The sequence below is a fragment of the Nannospalax galili genome, unplaced genomic scaffold (assembly GCF_000622305.1).
Source record: "Nannospalax galili isolate Female #2095 unplaced genomic scaffold, S.galili_v1.0 scaffold330, whole genome shotgun sequence".
In the NCBI taxonomy this organism is placed as follows: Eukaryota; Metazoa; Chordata; class Mammalia; order Rodentia; family Spalacidae; genus Nannospalax; species Nannospalax galili.
Genome location: NW_008329640.1, coordinates 2,396,417 through 2,420,562, shown reverse-complemented (window position 1 = coordinate 2,420,562; position 24,146 = coordinate 2,396,417). Strand labels below are relative to the sequence as shown.

The 24,146-nt window shown below is 42.2% G+C and overlaps 1 protein-coding gene and 1 non-coding gene across 2 annotated transcripts; both read right to left on the bottom strand.

The window, feature by feature from the left end:
* Positions 1–161: 161 nt before the first annotated feature.
* Positions 162–22,761, bottom strand: LOC103739468 (SNW domain-containing protein 1). Its single transcript, XM_008839891.3, has 14 exons — positions 22,477–22,761; positions 20,231–20,384; positions 17,681–17,842; positions 14,135–14,230; positions 13,943–14,049; positions 12,263–12,367; positions 11,282–11,351; positions 10,384–10,449; positions 8,500–8,616; positions 7,259–7,400; positions 3,701–3,797; positions 1,857–1,974; positions 542–705; positions 162–459 (listed from the first exon to the last, which is right to left on the bottom strand). The coding sequence occupies exons 1-14, from the start codon at positions 22,488–22,490 to the stop codon at positions 261–263; spliced, it is 1,611 nt and encodes a 536-aa protein (XP_008838113.1). The 5' UTR covers positions 22,491–22,761; the 3' UTR covers positions 162–260.
* LOC115071610 lies at positions 14,451–14,554 on the bottom strand. The gene has a single exon (XR_003850719.1). It is a non-coding gene; the product is annotated as a U6 spliceosomal RNA (small nuclear RNA).
* Positions 22,762–24,146: the final 1,385 nt, after the last annotated feature.

Sequence of the window (24,146 nt, the reverse complement as noted above, 5' to 3'; positions counted from 1 at the left end):
CCCTCTTCTGACCTCTGTGGGCATTGCATGACAAGGGTATACCTATCTACATGCAAGCAATACACTCATACACATAAAACAAAAATAATAAATACTAAATAAATAAAAAATAAAGTTCAAAGTAGAATATTTAATCCCCAGAATAAAAAGTAGCACTGAGATCTGGCACTCAGATTTGGTTTTTATCCTGATCATTTACAAAGGGTTTCCCAATGACTTGCATCATTAGGGTTGTGAATAGTTCATTTGCTCTGGAGAGTCTACTCCTTCCTCCTCTTCTTGCCTTCATGCTCATGTTCTTTGGGGCGACTGCTATCTGAGGGTCTTTTAGAGCCACCATGCTGTTTGGCTTCTTCCAAAAACTTGTCCAAACCAAAAGGATCTTCCTCAAATTGGACTGGTCCTTCTCTGCCTCTCTGTCTACGGTCTGAACCAGAAAACTCCTTATCAGGAACAAATCTAGGCGACAAAGAAGAGAGAGGCCATAAAGTACTTCTGTTTACTGGTCTACGTACTGATAAGCAATTACCTGCCTTGGTACCTGTTGGTCTTTATTCTGGCTTCCAGGTCGTCACCATACATGTCCTTGTCCAGATTTTTACTGGGCCTATAAATACTCTGGGCCATATCTTTACCACCTCTCCAAGCTTGATCATAAACATTGTAAATTTCATCTTCTCCACCTGCAAATCCACTGTCCATACCCTGTGAAAAATAACATTAAATAAAGATGTGTACATTATGCATTAAAAGTTGAATCTGAATAATAGTGAATAAACACTTCATGGTTATAACTCATTTTCAAAAATCTCAATGGAAACATTAAAAAAGGTCTTCATCTATAAGGCACATAAATTTGTACCTGTAATATTTGGGTCCTTAGCCAGAGATTTAGAGTAAATTAAGGTATTCATTAAAGTTTAAAAGTGTGAGCTGGAGAAATGGCTCTGTGGTTAAGTAAGAGCAAGGACTCAGGTTCAGTTTCCAGCACCCACATGGTGGCTCACAACCATCTGAAACTCCAGTTCCTGTGGACTTGATGTCCTCTTGACTTCTGCAGGCATTGCCCACATGGGTACACCCACATAAATGGAAGCCAAACTCATAAAAATAACTTTTTTTAGTTAAAAAAACTGTGAGAGATACTAAGAAATAATGTTACCTTATCTGTCTGACAACATCACTATTATAGCACAAAATAAAGGCTCTCAATGAAAATCTTAAAAGTTTTCATCCAACTTTTAAATGCTTTAAGATTATGACGGTCTTCAAAATATATACTCATAGCCCAGAGTGGTGCCACACACCTTTAATTCCAACACTCAGGAGGCAGAGGCAGAGGAAGGGGCAGGGGGACCTCTGAATTCAAGCTCAGCCTGTTCTACATGTCCAGCTCCAGGCCAGCTGGGGCTACAGGGAGATGGTGTCCCCAAAAAACAAAAAGGATGGAACTTTCATCTCTCTTTTTTGCTCAGGCTAAATAAATTCCTATTTCATAGTAGATAAGAAAAATACCACAGCACTAAAAAAAAATTTCCCCAAGGATCAATAACAAATATCACATGAGGTATTTTTATTAGAAACTAGCTCTATTTTAGAAAAAAGATGTAGCAGGATCCAATTTTGTCACCTTATTTCTTTCATTTCCTACTAGCATTTCAAATTGCAGCCAACTGTAAAAGGTCACAGAAGTATTCTAGGTTTAGGCTGGCCTTCAACTCACCACAATCCTCCTGCCCCAGCCGCCCACGTGAATTACAGGTATGGGCTTCCATCCCAAGCTTTCCTATATAAATTTCTTTACCCTGAGAACAGGGATTCTATCAACACACAAGCTGTTCCTAAAATCCATGTACCTTGGACTGATTGAAGAGCCTTTGGTCATACTGGACTTCATTGGAAGTTCGGGGATTGGGCACACCAAGAGCAATAACTTCACTGATGTCTCGATTTTCATTTCTCTGCAGTTTTGATCTATTTGAAATACAATGTCATTAACTGAGCACACTTTACAGATAAGATGAATAGATGCAATTTAAATACATGCATTCTCAGAAGCAGAGGAAATGAATGTTACACTGTGCCACGTTTCTGTCTCATGAACCCATATTCCCTGATATCGTACATTCACCTTTCAGCACTTCAGAGGCACCGTTAGCGGGTGTGTGCGTGTGCGTGTGCGTGTGCGTGTGTGTGTGTGTGTGTGTGTGTGTAGGTGGCATTATACAATAAAGACCTATTGACTCAAAAAAACACTCCAGAGACTGGCTTTTGGATGCAAATTGATGGATTAAATGAATCGACCATTTTCAGTAAGCTAGAACCTAACTGCAGTTAGAAATTTTTATCCTACTAGGATTTTGAGGAAAACACGACAATGACTGGATTACTCTGTAGACTTCTGAGAGCAATTAATTCCTCTGCTGTTTCAGTATCAACGCCATCCACATCTCAATGAAACCATGGTAACTGTCATCACCATTACTAGATATGTCTTAAAATGGTTTCTATACAATTTTATTTTCATCTAATTATAAGTCAAAAGCTTTTTTCTTTTTTGGGTCTTTTTGAGACAGGGTCTCCCTGTAGCCCCAGCTGGCCTCGAACTCAATATGTAGACCAGGCTGGACTTGAACTTAGAGATCCGCCTGCCTCTGCCTCTGCCTCCTGAGTGCTGGGATTAAAGGCCTGTGCGGGCCCCCCACCATTCATACACTTGATTCAACAGCTTTTCTGTGCTATTAATTCTCTAAGCAATTTTACTGGTTTCTAAGGGCCCAATTTCTGTGCAGAGCATTTTAACTTTACAATTTAGGAAGTTCAAACTAAGAGTATCATGAATTGAACACACTCATACTTCACTCCTCTTCAGTACTGTAGGCTTACCCAGCTCTGAATTCAGTCTACTACTTCTCTACAATTATCCAGGGAGGTGAAATACACTAGTGAACAAGGAACCACAGCAGCAGGTAGGATTTGGGATGTAACTTCAAACTGTGCGCTGTGATGATCAGAGCATGGAAAATTGCTCACAGGGGAAGAAATGTCTCACATTTGCATTTAATCCCCACCCAGACTTCTACCTTTGTGTGACAGCATCTCCTTTACTTTCAACCATTGCAGTTCTCAGCCCTTGGTGAAATTTGGTGAAAGAAACTTCCCCCATTCCTCCTTTATGTCCCCATACATTTATTTGGTTTGTTTTATACCATTTTATATTTGCAAACATTTCCAAATTATGTCGTAAAATAGCTCTGTCCTGAAACTTAAGACAAACTGCTCATGACAGCTCAGAATCTTCTTCCAAAACCTGCGCTTCTACCCATTGTGCTTGGCACAGCATTCTGCACAGGAAAGGATGTCTAAGTCATGGCAGCTTATTTCCAGTTTACCTCACCATTTCACGTAGGATGAGCACAGACCGGAACAGCTTGATTCTCTACAACTTTTTCACAGACACGACCTGGATTCCCTTTTCCATATCCCCATCAGTCTTCATTCTAACTAACTGGACAGGGAGGGTGATGGAAGAAAAGGTTCCTTCCGGGGACAGTCAATTCAACACAAAGTATGCAGTGCAACAAAACTAAGTGCTAAGTTACTATCAAGCTAAGGAAGAAAAAGAGAAAAAGCAAAATTGATCTTAGTTGACAAACTCTTAGGCCCCAAAATGTTTCTCTTATGTCAAGCAGCAGCCTACCTCTTATCGGGAGCTGCTCTGGAGAGATTCCGGTCGTGCTGCCTCTCCTTTCGCCTATCGTGCCGGATTTCATCCCTTTCCCGTGCCTCTCCATCCTCTGTGGATACAGTTGAAAATGACTTCATCACTGCATTATCCACGAATATTCAAACAAGACTACTCCTTAACTTTAGAAGCTTTCATTTCCTTCCTTTTCTTTTTTTGACGGTATCACGACACAGCCCCAGCTAGCCTCAAATTATGGATCTTCCTGCCTCCGTCTCCCTACTGCTGAGATTACAGGTCTATATCACCATTTCTTTGTAGTCACATTCGGCCTTTATAACCTTACTTGCAGTTAATTTGAGTCTACTAATTTTAGACTGTGGACTCATACGTGCAGCTGACATATCAAGTACTGCTATTCTCAACCTACTTTAAATGCATCAAAGAAAGTTGGACTGATGTGGAGAGACACTCAAGTAGGCAGGTGATGAAGGAAATTAAATTGTTTTTAAAAATCATACCATCTGGCCAGGTGTAGTGCCTATGCCTTTAGTCCTAGCACTTGGGAGACAGAGGCAGGCGAATCTCTGTGAGTTCAAGGCCAGCCTAGTCTACACAGTGAGTTCCAGGCCACCTGGGGCTACAGGGAGACCCGGTCTCAAAAAGACCAAAAAAAAAAAAATCATACCATGGAGGTAGAGAGATAGGTGCATGCATGTTTTGCCTACACGGATATGTGTACCACATTTGTGCAATGCCCACAGAGGCCAGAAGAGGGAGTCAGATCCCCTGGAACTAGAATGATGGATGGATGGGTGTTAGCTGCCAAATGTATGCTGGGAATGAAACCCACGTCATCTATAAAAGCAGCCAGTGCTCTTAATTGTTGAGCCATCTCTCCAACCTGAGGTCCCTTTAAACAAAAAGATTTATTTTATTTTTAATTATGTACCCGTGTGTGGGTAATGTGCATGTGAGTGTAAGTGCCCTCAGAGGCCAGAGGCAGCACTGGATCCCCTTAGAGCTGAAGTTGCAGGGATTGTGAGCCAGATACGAAAGCTGGGAACTGAATGGAAATGGCAGTATATACTTGTAACAGCTGAGCCAATGCTCCAGCCCCTCTCTACCTTTTTTTGAGACAGGATCTGTCACTCCTGTAGCTTGCCATGTAGGCTAGAGCCATCACCTGGCTTTTTTTTTTTTTAAGCATGAGTTCTTGAGAATCAAGCAAACACTTGGTGAAGTGAACCAGCTCTCTACCTTGTTTCTTTTACTGAGACAGAGTCTCATGTAGTGGATCAAAAATTCCCTGTATAGCTAAGAATGACCTTGAACTTCTGACTCTCCTTCCTCTACAAATCCCAGGTTTTAAGTCTTCTATTTTTAATACTAGCGAGAGTAATCTTTAAAAAATATTCCAGGATGGGGCTGAAGAGATGGCTCAGCGGTTAAGAACACTGACTTGTTCTTGCAGAAGCCCTGGGTTTGAATCCCAGCACCCACATGGCAGCTAACAACTGTCTGTAACTCCAGTTCCAGGGGATACAATAGCCTCTTCTGTCCTCCGCAGGCATTGCAAGACACGACACGGGTGCACTTACCTACATGCAGGCAATACATGCATACACATTAAAAAAAAAAAATTGGGGAAAGGCTGGTCTAAGGTTCAAAGTTTCACTGATTCCAGGTAATAACGTTCTGGGTATCTAATGTACAGCAGTATAGTCACTGCAGTCAACAATAATGCACTGTATAGTTGATACTTGCTGAGATTTCCATTTTCATCAAAACTTCCTAAAGAGACTATAAAGTGACATGCTAATTAGCTTGATAGTGGTAGATTCCATGATATATATTTGTATCAAAGCATCATATTGGACTAGGGGTATAATTCAGTGGTAAAACATGTGTAGGGACCCTGGGTTCAATCCACCATACCTAAAACCAAACCAAGTCAAACCAACCTCCCACCCCTTCTGAAACAGCACCTTAAAGAATTAGTTTGGGAACACCACCAGGCCCACACATTGTCCCAGCTACTGGAAAATAAGGCACAAGGAAAACTTGAGCCCAGGGTGTTCAAAAGCAGCCTGGGCAATACAGTGAAACCTTGTCCCAAGAACACCACAAAATACTACACTGTGCAATTTAAATATATACATATATTCAATTTTTATTTGCTCAATAAAGCTGGAAATGCCAGTGCTTAAAAACCATGATTCTTTCCCTTGCCATTTGAAGTTCAAACTACTACCTTAAAACTGCAAAACTGCCGGGCGTGGTGGTGCACGCCTTTAATCCCAGCACTTGGGAGGCATAGGCAGGTGGATCCTTGTGAGTTTGAGGCCAGCCTGGTCTACTTAGTGAGTTCAGGTCAGCTGGGGCTACAGGGAGACCCTGTCTCAAAAAGACTAAAACAAAACAAAACTGCAAAATTGAGGGGCTGGAGCAGTAGCTCAGAGGTTAAGATCACTGGCTGCTCTTGCAGAGGATCCAGGTTTGGTTCCCAGCACCCACATGGCAGCTAACATCTACCTATAATTCCAGTTCCAGGGGATCTGACCCTCTCTTCTGGCCTCCCAGTGCACTGCACAACAGACGCACACTTAGATACATTCAGGCAAGCTCACCATACACATAAAGTAAAAATAAATAAATCATGCCAGGTGTGGTGGTGCAAGGTTTTAATTCTAGCACTCAGGAGGCAGAGGCAGGTGGATCTCTGCAAGTTCAAGGCCAGCCTCATCTACACAGTGAGTTTCATAACAGCTGGGGCTATAAGGAGACCCTGTCTCAAAAAGACCAAAAAAAAAAATCTATCCATCCATCCACATACACACACACACACATACACGCACACACCCTCAATATCCACTAGGACTTGGTTTTTGGCCCACACGGCCCAGACACACTGATGTGCAGATGTTAAGTCCCTTAGATAAAATGGAGTATCATTTGCATATCACTTTCCTGCCCTCCCACATCTTTCTACCACCTTCATTTATAACACCCAGAACAAAGCAGCTGCTGTATACACACTTGATACGTCACGTTGTTTAGGGTAAAATGGCAGGGAAGGGGTGCTAAAATTTTGGTGGAGGTGCTAATTTCTTCCCCCCAGATACTTTCAGTCCACAACTGGTTCAGTCTGTAGATGTAGTCTAAGGCAACAGGACCAAGTATATGTTGCTCAAAACTAAGAAGTTCTAGTACAGTCCCACACTGAATACCACCTTTAAATATGTGCTTTTAAATTTTCGATAGGGTAATATGGAAGAGTCAATTTCAACTTTACCTTGTATCTGATACATGTTTTACTTATACATATCTACATCATATATGTATTCTTTTTGTGAGACAGGATGGCCTGGAACTCACTAAGTAGACCAGTCTGAACTTCAATTCAGAGATCCGCCTACCTCTGCCTCCTGAGTGCTGGGATTAAAGGCCTGTGCCACCACGCCCTGCCTGTATTCATATTTTTCTATGTTGTGAAACACAGCCACACACAGAGTCTTTCTAAAATGATATAAATATTGTTCAAGAGAAAATTCCACAATGAGAACGTCGTACCTTTTTCCACATGGGTTTTAATCCCAGCTCTCCTCTCTCTGGCTTTCTGGGCCATTTCCCTAAGTTTCTCTTCGTGTTTCTCCTTTTCTTTTTGCGCCATCTTTCTCTCCACTTGGGCCCGCATTTCCACAGCTTCACGAGCCTGTTTGGTAAAGAGAGATGTTAAGAGGAATACATCATGAGGTAAACACAGCTCCTTCTAATGCCCTACTAAAGTCAGGCATGTAAAAGCAAAGAGGATTCTTATGTATTGCTTTTGAAAGACAGATAAAGAGCTCTGCCTGGAAGACTTTGTAAGGTTAGCTTTCACTCTGGGGAATGTTTTCATGCTTGTAACTCTAGGGACTCCAGTCAATTTTATAAGTCAAGAAGTTTTAATGCTTTCTCAGTAAAAATCTACATGAAAAATTGGCTGAGCACAACAGCATGTGCCTATAATCCCAGCACTCAGAACCAAGGCTGGAAGATCACCTGAGCTGGTGAGTTCAAAACCAGACTAGAGCTGGGCATGGTGGCAGTCCACTCTGGAGGCAGAGACAGGCAGATCTCTGCGAGTTCCAGGCCAGCTGAGACTACAGGGTAATCAATCCTGTATCAGGATCTCTGAGTTCCAGGCCAGCCTGGTCTACACATAATGAGTTCCAGACCAGCTGAGACTACAGGGTAATCCTGTCTCAAAAACAAAACAAAACAGAACAAACTATAAGTAAATGTAGCCAGGCATGTTGGTGCACACCTGCAATCTGACCACTCAGGAGGCCGAGGATTGCTGAGTTCCAGGCCAGTCTCAGCTACAAACTCAGATCTTGTCTCAAAAACAAAACAAAGCAAAGGAAAATCCAAAACCCACAAAAAATTTATATATGACTCCAGCTTAAGAGAAAGTTTGGCTGCACCTCAGAATATTTACCTACCTATCCCTACAACAGTTCTTTTGGAGGACAGCTACATCAAAAAGGGAGGAAAATCATGAACAGTACAACAGAACCTAGCAATCCTGACAAAAATGGGACCAGCCTAGGAAAGCCTTATTCTGGCAAGTCATTAAGAAGGTGGATCATCACTGGTGTGGGGTGTGTTAAGTCTAGAAAGACTGGGCCCATTATACAACTAGCACCTGATACCATCAGCACAGACACACTAGTCTCTCTAGATACTCAGCACTATTGCAAAATGAACAGTACCTTAGGTAAACAGGAATGAGCTCACAAATGATCAAGAGCAAACTGTAACAGACCAACCTTCCGATCAGCAATGTAGAGAGCTTCAGCCAGTTTGGCAAAGTTCTCGTTTATGTGTACCGTCTGAAGTCCTCTTCCGTCAGCAGCTAGCCGTTTATCTAATGGAATTGTGTAACCCTAAGGTGAAATCAGAAAGAAAATATCTTCACAGCACAGCTACAATAATTACATTAAATCAACCTAAAACATGCCCTTTTTAAAAACCACTTGAAGCCAGGTGTGGTGGCACACGCCTATAGTCCCAGCACCTGGGAGGCAGAGGCAGGCAGATCTCTATGAGTTCAAGGCCAGTCTGGTCTACATGAGTTTCAGGTGAGCTGGGGGCTACAGGGAGACCCTGTTTCAAAAAGACCAAAACAAAAAAAACACCACTTGAAGTTACATTTTTTAATACAAGTTTAGTTTTAATCATAATAGTTTCATAAAGTAAAGTCAGTAACACATTGTTCTGCATTTCAGAGGAAGACAGTGAGGCAGAAAGCTTAGGTAATGGCACAGAGTCCATACAGTTAGTAAGGGGAAGAAGTAGATTTGAACTCCATCAATATGATTTGAGAAACCCAAGCTTTAGAAAAATGATTAGTGTATTAATAACGGTACATTTTAGTAAAAAAAAAAAAAAAAAAAGAAAAAGAAAAAAATCACTGTCCAATAGGTAAATCGCTGTCTTAGGTCTAAAACCAACAGTCATAACGTAGCACAAACTGCTATAATCCACAGAATGTACCTAAATGCCCATGAAACTTTCAGGCTTAGGTTTTATTTCTCCAAGTCATTTTCAGTGCTTCATCTCCTAATATAAAATGGTGCTAGCCAGGTGTGGTGTGCATGCCTATAATCCTAGCACATGGGAGGGAGACCCAGGAGAATCATAAATTTAGGCCCAGATAGGCCCACATAGCAAGTTCCAGGTTAGCCTAGGCTAGAAAGTGAGACTCTGACCCCTAAAACCAAAACCAAAATAACAGACTCCCCATCTAAAAAGAATCCTTCAAACAAACAGAAAAATAAAAAGACAATATTACATATCTCAGGGTTACACACATACACACTAATAAACCCAAATGGGACTAGCCAGGAACCTTTATGCTGGAGGATGAATATCTAAGTTCCTCCAAAGAACAAGCTAAATTTAATACAGGGTTCAAAGTGGCTGCCTTCAACCACCCAAAGGAATCATGAAATAGGATTCAGGGAACACAGGGAATAGGAATTAGGAAACGCATCCCAAATTCTACAGATTCTTATTGACTTCTAGAAACTCTGGCAATTATGTGAGACATGTAAATTTTAAAATATATTTTAGACAAGACCTCACTCTGTAGTGCAAGCTAGCCTTGAACCTGCTACCCTCCTGCTTCTGCTTCACCAGTGCTGGGACACTATTCCTGGTGACATAAACTGCAATATTAAGCACAGGTGAATAGTTGGACAATTAAAGCAATGGAAATTCCTAAATACCTATTGTTTAGGCTGGTTTCATTTCTTCTGGAAAAAATTTTACGTAGATATTTGACCTCTGAAGTTCAATGACTGACCATCTTCAATTAGTAGGGTATTTTGCACTGTTTGTTCCTATTTGCTCCCGATAGCTGAGAACTCAGCATGCTACTCAAATGCTTGATATACTGACATTCCCTTAGAGACTCATAAAGTTGTCTCTTCATTTTTTGGTAGTGCTAGGGATCAAAACGAGGGTCTCACACAAGCAGAACTTCCATTCTTCCACTGAGCCAAACCCTTAACTCTTGGTGTTCCTTAATGTAAACTTTTAGCCAAGTGAGGTGCTCAGGTTTCTAGTAAAGTTGGTCAGGTGTCAACTCCTTCCCAGCACATCCCAGCAGACTACGCTAACAGACTGACTTTGTGACAACTTCGTTTTACCTTTGCGTTCTTCCAGTTAGAAATACAAGGAGGAATCTTCCATTCCTGTTGTTCCTTCACAGTCATCTGAGAAACAGGAGAAAGAAGAGACACTTGAGGCTTACAGCCTAGCTCAAAACCCACCTGCAATCTTTCTCAAAGAAAGCTCTATAAACACTGACATACAAAAAGACTTTGTCATGGAAAAATTCCATTTGTTTTGCAAGCAGTTCACACTAGGTTCCCTTATCATAGAGTCCTACAATAACTTAAGCTAATGAAACAAATGGAAAAGAATTCAGAAATGGTTATGAATGCTGACTCCCACTTTCCTATTCTTCAAAAGGGGTAGGACTTGGAGGGGAATGACATGATAAATACAAAAGACCTAAAAAGCCATTCAGATAAGGGATAGTGACCTGAGGAACCTGGGTACTTGTTTCTTAGAATTATGATGTTCTTCATGTGAAACAGATCTTGTCCATCCCACTGAACGCAGAGGCCAAGCTACTGGTGATAAAATAGCTACTACCTTACATGCACTCTCATGAACTCTCTGGAATCTAAACTAGGTCCTATTTGATCTTATAAAACAAATTAAAAAAGAACATTTAATCAGGGTGGTGACTTGTACCTATAGGCAAGGAGGGCATTTACTTTTATATCATTAATTTTTTTTATGTGTATGAGTATATTGCCTGCATGCATGTGAGGGCACCCCTGTTGTGCAATGGCTGGAGGACAGAAGAAGGCATTTTGGATCCCTGGAACAGGAGGTACAAGGTTAGTTGTTACGTGGGTGCTGGGATACGAACCTGGGCCCTCCCCAAGAGCAGCCAAGTTAACTACCCTGGAGCCATCTCTCCAGGCACAAGGGTATTTATAAAATTAAAAAAAGATTAATTATAGCACGGAATACCTTTCGACTAGGAGAATGCATTACAGGTGCAGGAGGAGAAGGTGGTCCCCGGGGAATTTTCTTATTAATCCTGAAAATAAATCAAGTATTTTTTTAAAAAAAAAAAAAAAAAAAAAAAAAAAAAAAAAAAAAAAAAAAATCAGTCACGTATTTTCTTAACTTTTAGTTATTAATTTTTAAGTCTTCCCTTCCTTTTCCCTTTTCATTGTAACACATTAGACTAAAATCGACTGTAATGAATGCTCATGACACACCTAACGCCTGGCTTCACGGGTTTATGTGGCTGTCACTCCTCACCCACATTACTACTGCACAGAGCAATCCACTTATAGAGATTAACTGACTCGCAACGCACTAAACACAGAGTGCACCATCTGATTATCTGGTGATCACAGACACGAACAGACTCATGAACCCCAACCTCTGCAGCCCTTGCCTGCTCCTCCTGGCTCTCCCTTTTCTTCTCTGTTCCTACTTTCTCCACAGGTAACTACAGAACTACCACCTAAACTAAAGGTAAAATTGCATGTTTAGAGGTTTGTCTTTATTCCATTATGCACGTATTTATTTAATGTGTATGCGCACATGCCCTGGTTAGTGTTAGGCTCAGAGAAAAACTCTGCAGCAGTGGGTTCTCCTTATAATACCACCTGAGTCCCAGGGGATTGAACTGCAGTCATCAGGCTCGGCAGCAGCACCGTCTCCCTCTGAGCCTTGTTGGCCCCATTTTCTAAGAGTTTCATATAAATGGAATCGTAACCTTGTACTGCTTCTTTCTGTCTGGCTTCTTTCACACAGCATAAACACTCTCAGACTCATCTATGATACTGTATCAGTTTATTCTTTTCCATGGCACAACAGGATTCCATGTGCTGATGTCTCCGTTTATTTATCCGTTCACCTGTTGATGAACATGTGTATGGCACTTCTTGTTTAACACTTCAAGAAGAGCAGTTCACCCTCATGAACCCAGCTACTTACTTGAACCTTGGAGGCTCCATTGGATCTTTCTGCATTTCCACCATACGAATAACCCTTTGTTTGGCTCCAGAGTTGAAAGCCACTCCTTGCTGTGATGGTGTGTATCTGAAGAAAATATATGGAAATGAAAGGTATAATCAGTAAAACCGTGTAAGTAGGCATTTATCGTTTACTATAATCCCAAGTGTCTACATCTTCAATTCCTTTCACCAAATACTGACAGAAAATAACCAAACATTTAGGCTGGGCAGATAGAAATGGAGATCAGAAAACTAACAGAAATTATGAATCACAGGTAAAATGTGAACATAGTGCTTAGTGAATTCCTTCCACATCCTTTTGTACCTGAAGGATACAATCATTCAGTTTCACAGAAAGGAGGCAGAAAGACAGTACCTATTTTTTATAAGTTGTGGAAAATTGTGGCAGAAGTCCCATTAGCTCTGAATTTTCCCTTAACATCTAGATTCAAATCCATCCTCAGAAAGATTTAGTTAAGTGTAGGCCCTCAAAATTTAGCAGCATTATAAACATGTTTGTTAAATATAATTGGAAACTGGGGCTAGAGAGATGGGCTCAGCAGTTAAGAGCACTGACTGCTCTTGCAGAGGACCCGGGTTTGATTCCCAGCACCCACATGGCGGCTGCAAACTACCAGAAACTCCAGTTCCAGGGGATCTGATACCCTCTTCTGGACTCTATGGGTTTTGCATGATATGGGTGCATTCACATACACCCAAGCAAAATTCTTCATACACATAAAATAGTTAAAAAAAAGAAGCGGTTGTACTGGTAGAATCTACATCCAGTGGCCTGTGTTTGGATCCTGCCTCTGACAGTTCTTAGTTACTGCCAGGCAGACACTTAGCATTTCTATGCCTGTTTCCTTCTCTGTGAGACAGGGAAATAATGGCACCTACTCCAAGTTTTAAATTTAGTGCATCAACATATAAAAGTTACTTCAAAGCCAGGAGCATAGGCAGTGCTTGGGTCACGATTAACGATTGCTAAAAACAGAAAAACCCTTTGAGGACCACAATGGCTAACATCTTTTTAAAAAAATATTTTATTTATTATTTTTATTTTATGTGTATGAGTGTATTGCCGTATGTGAGTGCACCCATGTCGTGCAATGCAGAAGAGGTCAGAAGAGGGCTTCGGATTTCCCTGGAACTGGAGTTAAGGATGATTCATAGTCACCACGTGGGTGCTGGGACTCAAACCTGGGTCCTCTGCAAGAGCAATTAGTGCTCTTAGCTGCTGAGCCATCTCTCCAGCCCCTACAACAGCTAACATCTTGAACTGGGTCCTTTATAAAAATCCCCTTCAGGAGCTAGAGAGATGGCACAGCAGTGAAGTCTGCTCTTGCAGAGGACATGGGTTTAGTTCTCAGTACCCACATGGTGGGTAACAACTCTCTATAACTCTAATTCTAGGGGATCCAATGCCCTCTGCTGGCCTCCATAGGCACTGCACGTATGTACTCACATACATGCAGGCAAACCACACATGTACATAAAATTAGAAAACAAATTTCTTTCAGTATCCCGCAAAAAGTCAAAAGGTTTCATTCAAAAATCATTTAAGATGATACATTTATAACTGACCATGCAGGCTGAGAGTTATCAATCCCAATCATCCAGTCAGAAATGAAAACATGACTTCTGGCAGGGTTCTTACCGGATGTACTGAGCAGGGGCCAGCTTGTCAGCTGCTCGAACTGGCATGGCTGCAGCAACCTTCTGTGATACAGATTTCTCTAAGGCTACCCTTGTCTTCTCTGTTATCTGAAATAAGAAACATCATGTTGAGTGATTTGGATGTTAATAAAGATAAAGGAAGGATATGAAATATGTCTCAATTCCCAGTTACCTCTCTAATAGCTTCTTCATCCGGTCTTTGCAGGTCCGGGTCATCTGCATTCATAACCTCCTTTGGAACCAGGTCAGTATACTTGCTATAAATGACCTAAAATGTCCAAACACATGTCTTTCAGCAGACTCACACACAGAGAGTACACTTCTGTTGTTTAGATCTTAAAACTAGAGAAGCTTAAAATATATATGGATATTGCTGCTCTGATTATAAGTTAATAATGTTCTCTGATCCCACGCATGTAAATTATTTGAGATCTTCTAATCAAACCAGTATCCAAATAATCTGTGCCAACAAAAATCTATTTTTTTTAAAAAGTATGGAATGCTTCACTAATTTATGTGTCATCCTTGCACAGAGGCCATGCTAATCTCTATATCGTTCCAATTTTAGTATATGTGCTGCTGAAGTGAGCACAACAAAATCTATTTTTGAGGCTCACTAGGACTTGAAATCAATGACGATGTAAACTGCCTGTAGGACCATTACCTTGGATTAAAAACTCCTCAGAATTTAAGTCGGGTTACCAAATAATTTCCAAATTCACTGGGCCTAGAAAAATTCATTGCTCTCATCCTATTCATAATGTTTCTGTTTTCTGGGATCAATTCTATTCACAGACTAAGAAAATGAACATGTGTTATAATGGAAAAAAAAAAACAAAACGACTGTATTCTTCTATAAGACAAAAATAGGGAAAACAAAACGACTGTATTCTTCTATAAGACAAAAATAGGGAACTGGAGAGCTGACTCAGCGGTTAAGAGCACTGGATGCTATTCTACAGGACCCAGTTTCAGTTCCCAGCACCCACACAACCCATCCATAACTCCATTTCCAAGGGATCTGATGTCCCTTTATGCTCTGCAGGCAGTGCACACACATGTACACTCACTTCATACAGGCAATACACTCATACACATAAATTTGAAAAAAGACAAAAATAAAAACGAGGAAAAGACAAAACACATTTATATACGCATTCTAATTTCATTCTTTTGCTGTGCCAGATGCAACTTAGGGAAGAAGTCATACTACATTCAATTCTATGTCACAGCCTATTACTTGGGGATGTCAAGGCAGGAACTGAAGTGGCTAGTCACATTACTTCCCCATCAAGATCAGAAGCCAATGGGTCTTTGCTGCTTGCTCTCCTCCTGCTTTCTCCTGTCCCATATAGCGCAGGACTCTGCCTAGGGAATGTGCTACTGACTATGGGCTTTGTCTTCCTAAATCAATGAACAAAGAAGACAATCCCTCACAGACATGTCTGAGGCCAAGGAATTCCAGGCTGTGGCAAGCTGACAATTAAAATCTAAGCATTCCAATATGTACTTACTCTGTACTTAAATTTAGGTCTATGTCATGAGTGCTATTGGGTCCAACATGGTTTCTCTTAGGGTGATTCTGATGTGATAGGCCCTTGAAGCACAGATTACTAACTCTCCTGTCATCTATGTTTGCCAAGTATTTTCACCAAAACTTACATGGCAGATTTTAAAGAGGAAGAAAAGCCATGCATGGTGGTACATGCCTTTAATCTGCATACACAGGAGGAGGCAGGTGAAGCTCTGTGAATTCCAGGCCAGCCTGGTCTATATAGCGAATTCCAGGGCTACACGGTGAAGCCCTGTCCACCACCCCTCCCAAAGCATAGAACAAACCCAGAAACTTGATAATAAATATTTAGATTTTACACTTTATCTAGAAATTCTTTGACATATAACATAAAAAGGATAACTTATGACTAGGAGAGATGGGACTCCATCTTCAAATTTTTCCTATGGAAAAGTACTGACCACGGGAAGCTAAAACCTTACATCAATTGCATTCTCTCACACGATATTTCTTAAAATAATTTGAAGAAAATGCATAGTCATCTCAATTTCCTGATGCAAACAGAACAAGAGACAGCTTTAGGACTCACTTCCTCTACCTGGCTTTGCCTAGAGTCCAACCTCCCCTTCCTCCTCACTTCCTCACTTATGCTTCAGGCACACAATCTTCTGTGCCCTGAACATCTGCTGTCCGCCAATTATGAGGCTTTGTACAGTGCTGCTCTCGCTTCTTCAAGAAGCTCTTAATCTGTGTTCCAGATCATAGGGCCTGCACTGGGCCGTCTGCCCTGGTTAAAGTAGCAGCCCCTCCAGACCTAGTCATTCTGCACCACAGCACTTTGTCTACTGTCTTCAAAGCATTATTTACAGCGTGCTTGTTTACTATGTCTCCCCTACTACAACAGTAAGAATATCAACAGCTCATAGTTATTGCATGACACTGGGTGGTTGTGTGTGTGTGAGATCTAGACTAATTTCACCTTGATATTCACCCATGAGGTTTATAGAATTATTATACCTATATTACTGATGAGAATCTTCATTAAAGAGGAGGCAAAAGACAAAGGCAGGATAAGAGCTGACATAGTCTTCCATTTGTATACTAAAGCAATTGGAGCATCCCCTGTTTAGGGTGTGACAGGATGGAGAGGAGCATGGATTTCAGTTTGGCTGAGGATGTGGGAACAGGGAGCAAACAGGAGACACAAAATAGAACGACTGCATTTTTGTAAAGGCTCAACAGCTATGCTGCAGCAACAAAAGATAGGCTGCTAACGAGTTTAGAGGGTTAAATGGAACAGTCTGGGAGAGTAAAGACTACCAAAGGCTTGAAAGTATTCTTCCTATATTATCAAGCCTAAAGAAATGTTGTGCTTCTATCTTATTTACCAGGGAGAAAAAACAAAACAGCCAAACCAAACCAACCAAACAAAACCCCCCAAACCCAGAAAGTAAGCCTTCTTAAAAATAGTTCCTGCCGGGTGCGGTTGGTGCATGCTGTCAGTCCCAACACTTGTGGGACAGAGGCAGGTAGATCTCCGTCCCAGGACAGCTGGAGCCACAGGGAGACCCTGTCTCAAAAAGACCAAAAAAAGATCCAAAATCTAGATGGCAAATGCTAGTTTTTGTTTAATCTGAGACAAAGGAGTTTGTGTTATATCCAAATGATCGATTAAAACAGGAGCTGAGGATACACAGTGCTACAGCCCAAGCTTAGCATACACACAAATATACTGTAGACACTGGATCCCTAGCACCACACACAGAAAGTAGATAAGGTATGCATCTATGTAAATATTCTGAAAGAACAACAAAACACACTGTCCTACCCCTACCCCTACCCCTTCCCGCCACTCAAAGCAGCTATTATCAATTTGTGGGGAACAGACAGGTCATTGATGTTAATCTAATTACACTGAGTAGCTACTTTCCTTCTGGTGCTGGGGTCAAGCCCAGGGCCTTGTGCTTGTGAAGCAGGTGCTCTCCCTCCTTGTGCTGGGAAGTAGGTGCTCTCCCACCTTGTGTTGGGAAGCAGGTGCTCTCCCTTCTTGTGCTGGGAAGAAGGTGCGCTCCCTCCCTGTGTTGGGAAGGAGGTGCTCTCCCACCAGTTTCAACCCAAATCACAAGGGATTTATCATTTCCACAAAATTTAGTAAAAAGTCACAAAATAGTTATCAACAAGAAGAAAAGACCAATGAGGGACTACCTTGTCTTTTGACTGTCCTTGTCGAGCAATTGCATCATATTTAATTTTCCCTTCAGGATCCACCTGAATGGCCAGTGCATTTGACATTTTTCTCTTTCGCCCCATATCCAGTGGATACTGGGCCACATGGATTTCTGGAAAAGCACCTCCATCTCCAAAATCCTGTATATCAAAAGTAAAGAAATAAAAAACAAGATTTAGCAGTAAGTGGGGACTCAAGATGTATTCCTACAAAATGTAATACTGAATCTATGCTAGATGTTAATGATACAGCAATTAAGGAAACTGAGGACCTGCTCTTGCGGAGTTGACACTTAATAGAGAAAGAGATAAAAACACAATCTTTGGTTGTAGTCCTACAGGGCCTGGGAAGAGGTGCTACTTTCAAAAGTGTCTGGGATATCTCTGGAAAGAAATAAAATGGATGAAATCCTCAATGAGGAGAAGGCAATCAAGGAAAGCCCCAAGGGAGCATTTTCTTTGTGTGTTTGGGGGTAAGATTTATACTTGTTTGTTTGTTTATTTATTTATTTATTTAATTTGTGTGTGGGCATACATGTGTGCATGCCATGTATGTGCAGGGTCTGCAGAAGGCAGCAGCAGTCACTGGATCCCATGAAGATAAGAGTTACATGCCACGAGTGGTGGTGCACACCTTTAATCCCAGCACTGAGGAGGCCGAAGCAGGTGGATCTCTGTGCGTTCAAGACCAGCCTGGTCTACACAGTGAGTTTAGGCCAGCAGGGACTACAGGGAGACCCTGTCTCAAAAAGACAAAAAAAAAAAAAAAAAAAAAAAAAAAAGTTACAGGCCACTGTACAATGCCCAGTGTAGGTGATGGGAATTGAGCTCAGATCCTCTAGAAGAGCAGTAATGGCTCTTAACCACTGAGCCATGACCCTAGCTCCAGAGGGGAACATTTTCTAAGTCAAGCGAACATCAAGCATGAAAGCCCTTCTATAAAAATGAAGCTTAGTCTACTGGATATATGCACTTTTGGAGGACAAAGGCAATGACATCAAGGTTGCATGGGCAGAGGAATAATTCATCAAGGGCCTTCTAGGCTATGGCATGGAATATATGTGGTAGAAGAAACTAACAGAATGTCTAGTACAAAGCAAAGTTCTAGTTTTAGCATGTGCACACAGACATACAGAGGATCAGATAGAGCTATACTTAGGAGCAGAAATGTAAGGAAATTTTCTTAGAATCATATCTTATTAATATCATTCATTCACTGTTTGAAGAAGCAAGTAAGCAAGATCAAAAAAGACCCAGAAATGAGTCATCCTACCTTTCCTTTCTTTTCAACTGAACTGAGGTTCTTGTGATAAAAATAAGAGAGAGAGGGGCCGGAGATGGCTCAGCAGTTAAGAGCACTGGCTGCTCTTGCAGAGGACTCAGGTTCGATTCCCAGCACCCAGATGGCAGCTAACAACCACCTGTAACTCCAGTTCCAGGGGATCATATGCCCACTTCTGACCTCCATGGGCATCGCACAGCATGGGCACACTTACATACATGCAGGCAATACCCTTATACACATAAAATAAAAATATTTTTTAAAAAAGCAAATGAAGAGAAATAAACCAGAAAAGTAGCTACTACTGGTTATGTCATAGTATTGTTTCTGTTGTTGGGAGAAATGGATATATTGCAAACGGAAGAACCACTCTGTTCCCTGCTTTAAAAGAATTTTTAAATTTCATTTTAATTTTTCTTTTTTTTTTTTTGAGACAGAGTCTCCCTGTAGCCCCAGCTGACCTAAAACTCACTATGTAGACCAGGCTGGCCTGGAACTCAAGGAGATCCCCCTGCCTCTGCCTCTGGAGTGCTGGGATTAAAGGCGTGTGCCACCATACCTGGCCTCATTTCATTTATTGTTAGTACATGTATGTGATATGTAAGTGGGGATGTGTGTGGAGAAAACGGGAAGGAGCTGGTTCTCTCCTTCCGACTGAGTTCTGGAAAGGAAACTCTGATCTTCTTAGGTTTTGTGGCACCATGTGCTGATGAGCCAACTGATCCCTCTTACTGTCTCATCATTGTTTATGTGTAGTTCCTATTTTTGTAAAAGGGTATGTTAGTACAAGTTTACCTGTACAAGTCTACAACTTTAATACTTTGACATAACAAGAAGCAAAATGATGATTTCCTGATGACCACAAACCAGTGATAAGAAAAAAATATTCTGAAGGAAGGTGTTTTTAATAACTTAGGACCATTTTTCAAAAAAAATTTTTTTTTATTATTTTATGTGTATGAATGTATTGCCTGCATGTGTGTAAGTGCACCCGAGTTGTGCAATGCCCACAGAGGTCAAAAGAAGGCATTGGATTCCTGGAGTTACAGATGGTTGTTAGCCACCATGTGGGTGCTGGGAATTGAATGTGGGTCCTCTGCAAGAGCAGCCAGTGCTCCCAACTGCCGAGCCATCTCTCCAGCCTCCAGAATTTAGGACCATTTTCATCACACTGATGTTAATAATCACACTCTAGGGCTTAAGTGGATTTTACAAGCATATAATAATAAATGTCAGTCCAGGTTCACCTCTAACAAGCGAGGTATCCATCCTTTCCGGTACCCGTATGGGGGAGGCTCTCTTCTCGAGGAGACCAGTGAGGTCTGCCGTGATCTCTGAGATCTTGCTTTTTCCTCAGCTTCAAGTTGGTCCTGAGAGAGCTGAGTCGGCGCAGGTAAAAAGCTATGGAAAAGAAAAGTCAGAATTAAAAAACAACCTACATTTGACTGCTGCAATTCAGCTGTCAGATGATTTTCCTTTGATCAATGGGGAGCAGGGTTTTTTTTTAATATGTATTTTATTATTTTTATCTGTATATGTGTATTGCCTGCATTTAGGTAAATGCACCTGTGTTGTGCAATGCCCGAGGAGAACAGAAGAGGCTGTCAGATCCTTGGATCCCCTGGAACTGGAGTTACAGAGAATTGTTAGCTGCCATATGGGTGCTGGGATTTGAACCCAGGTCTTCTGCAAGAACATTCAGTGTTCTTAACTGCTGAGCCATCTCTCCAGCCCCGAGAGCAGGATTTTTAATGATTAATGGAATCATTCAGTATTAATCATTTTCTTATTCGTGGAAAGGAAAAATTACTCAGGGACGTAAAAATATCAGGCTATGTCACACACCTTTAATCCCAACACTTGGGAGGCAGAGGTATATGGGTCTCCAAGTTCGAGGCCAGCCTGGTCTACATAGCAAGTTCTAGGCCAGATGGGGCTACACAGCTCTGAAATGACTGTAGGTGGGATATGTTTAAAATGTTTGCTTCCTTTTTATTTGAGACCCTGTCTCAAAAAGACCAAAAAAAAAAAAAAGTAGTCCCCAAGACTAGCCATTTTGAGACTCCATTTTGGCACTGCTATGTTAAGTACAATACCCACCATATTCCTGCCACTGTTCCTGTGCATCCATTTCAAATTCCACCTTTTCCTCCACAACCAGGACAGTGCTTTTGTGTTTTCTTTGCCTTTTTTTTTTTTTTAAGACAGGGTCTTACTATGTAGCCCTGGCTGGCCTGAAACTAAAGACCCAGCTACCCTCAGACTCAGCGATCCACCTGCCTCTGCCTCCTGGGTGCTGGGATTAAAGGCCGGTGCTACAATGGGTGAGCTCTGTTTTCTATCTGTGTATCTCCTAGTCCATCATCCCAGCAGCAGAAAACACATATCCTATATACACAACCTGTAGACAAAGACAATGAACAGTACTTTCTGTGACCAAAACATGTTTTAGGATTCATATAGTTACAAACCAGGAAAAAACAGAGAATGAGGTGTGTTAAGCGGGTACAAGCTGGTAACCTAAAACGATTACTTTCTTCACACTCTAACATCAGACTTTTCCTGCTGAGTTCGCATGGAAAGTTTTTCCACTTGGACCAGCTAGGGAGCGGGCTAGGGTTATGCAACATTTTGAAATCTCCATTTAGCATCTTTTTCTTAAAGGCTGGGAGTGCTTGACATACAGTAACCATGGCAACCCGGAAAAGCAAAAATCGGAGGTGGTTCTATCTATAAAAGAAATTCTGAGGTCCAAAGTTGAAGCGCGGAGCAGCGGCACACATTAGTAAACAGCAGCCACTACGGATGCCAATTTAAAATCTTCGCTCGGGTCCGGGACACCCCCATCTCTCCCTCTCTCTCTCTCTTTTCCCCCCAGAAATCTTTGTTTCGGAAGAGAGTCGTTGGGGAAAGAACAACAGACAACTGGCTGGAAGGCTCGCACGCTTCGCTCAGCCGGGATAAACGAGCCTTGCGCGGTGCATCGCTTCCGCCGGATCCGGGGTCGGCGCAGCGCTCTCCAAAGCTGCCCGAAGCTTACGCCAAACACACGTGAGCTCCTCGGCGCGAGGGCACGGCGCGGATGAGGGAGAGCCCCGGGGACCGAGCGAACTCAACCCGAAATGCCACTTAGGAAAATCCCCGGCTTCGGGCCTACTCGCCACGGAAGCGGGCGGGAGCGCCTAGTCACGGTCTGAGCCCAGGTCTCTTCTGCACTCCAGGCCAGGTCACTGCCCACACTGTGCGGACAGAGAAAACAAAACAGATTGAGGGAGAGCCCCGGGGACCGAGCGAACTCAACCCGAAATGCCACTTAGGAAAATCCCCGGCTTCGGGCCTACTCGCCACGGAAGCGGGCGGGAGCGCCTAGTCACGGTCTGAGCCCAGGTCTCTTCTGCACTCCAGGCCAGGTCACTGCCCACACTGTGCGGACAGAGAAAACAAAACAGATACTCCAAGACCCTTCCATGGAAGACCCAAATCAACAACCCACCTGGTGAGCGCCATTTTCTTCAGCTTCTTCCGGCGGCGCAAGCCGTCGCTGTCTAGTTTTTCCCGGAGACGAGGAACAGAAAGGAAGGAGTGTTCATTGCGCAGGCGTCACGGCGAAACGCCCTCCGGGATTTGTAGTTCTTTCAATTAGATTCTAGCTGGCCACTCGCTGCTGCTGGAAAAACCAGGGAGGAGATCCAACAGCAACTTGCCGAACAAAAGAAATTTGTTACATATGTAGACTTTACAGGGGAGAAGGTCTCTGAGTATATCCGATTACTGATGTTACAAAATAGCTGGGCGTGGTGGTGCATTTGAGGGACAGAGGCAGGCAGATCTCAGTGAGTTCAAGGCCAGTCTGGTCTACTTCGTCTACAGCAACTGGGGCTATGGGGACATCCTGTCTTAAAAAAAAAAGAAAAAAAGCCTGTAACAGTGATAGAGGAAAATATGTTTATCCTTAACTCTAAAGTTCTGTGCAAATATATTCTTGCAATTAATGTTTGGGTTAACAGTGATCTGCTTTAAACTGTGCTGTGGGAATGTAATATTTCTAAAAAGATTTTAAAAAGGAGCAAATTAGGGGGTTGGAGAGATGGCTCAGCGAATAAGAACACTGTTCTTGCAGAAGACCCAGGTTCAAATCCCAGCACCCACATGGCAGCTAACAACTGTCCTAATTCCAGTTCCAGGGGATCTGACAGCCTCTTCTGTCCTCTGTGACCATTGCACGACACGGGTGCACTTACCTACATGCAGGCAATATACCCATACACATAAAATAAAAATAATAAATAAAATATTTTTTAAAAAAGGACCAAATTAGCCGGGCGTGGTGGTGCACGCCTTTAATCCCAGCACTTGGGAGGCAGAGGCAGGCTGCTCTTTGTGAGTTTGAGGCCAGCCTGATCTACAATAGTGAGTTCAAGGACAGCTGGAGCTACAGGGAGACCCTGTCTCAAAAAGCCAGAAAAAAAAAAAAAAAGAGCAAATTAGAGAAGGTGCCAGAAATCATGACCAAGGAGCATAGATTTAATTCAGCTGACAATTTAGAGCTGAAGGAGGACTTAAATAGAGTGCCTGGGTCAAGAGACAGGCAAAAAAGACAGTTTGAGACAGACTGGGTTTCCATGGTAATGAGAGACGAAAGAGGCCACTGAGGACAACGTTATAATAATTAATGTGGGAAATCAGTGATGCATAGCAAGAGCCGGTATGTAAGGTTGAAAGAAAGGGATGAAAAAGCATTCCTGCAGCCCATTCTCATTTTCCACAGAGCCATACCGTAGGAGGCATTTGCACCATGATGATCCCTCATTGTCCTTGGAGTGTATAGAGAATAGCAACTGACTTGAATATCAGTTTTCGTACAACATAATTAAGAAGCAAATCTGCAAAACTAATCTACTGTGGGTACATGACTCTGTGAGTGAAGGCCTTACTGCCAGGACTGATAACCTAAGTTTAATCCTGTTGTACCCCATCCACTGGACCCCAAAGAGACCACCGAGAACCCAACACACCAAAATGCAAAAGCAAAGGTTTGTGGTTTATTCGGGCTTAAGCTCGGGCTCTCAGATCTCACCAACTCAACGGATCTGTGCTGAGAGCCCAGAGTAAGGGAGAGTGGAGCCTTTTATAGGTTTTAGACAAAAAGGAGGGGGGGAGATA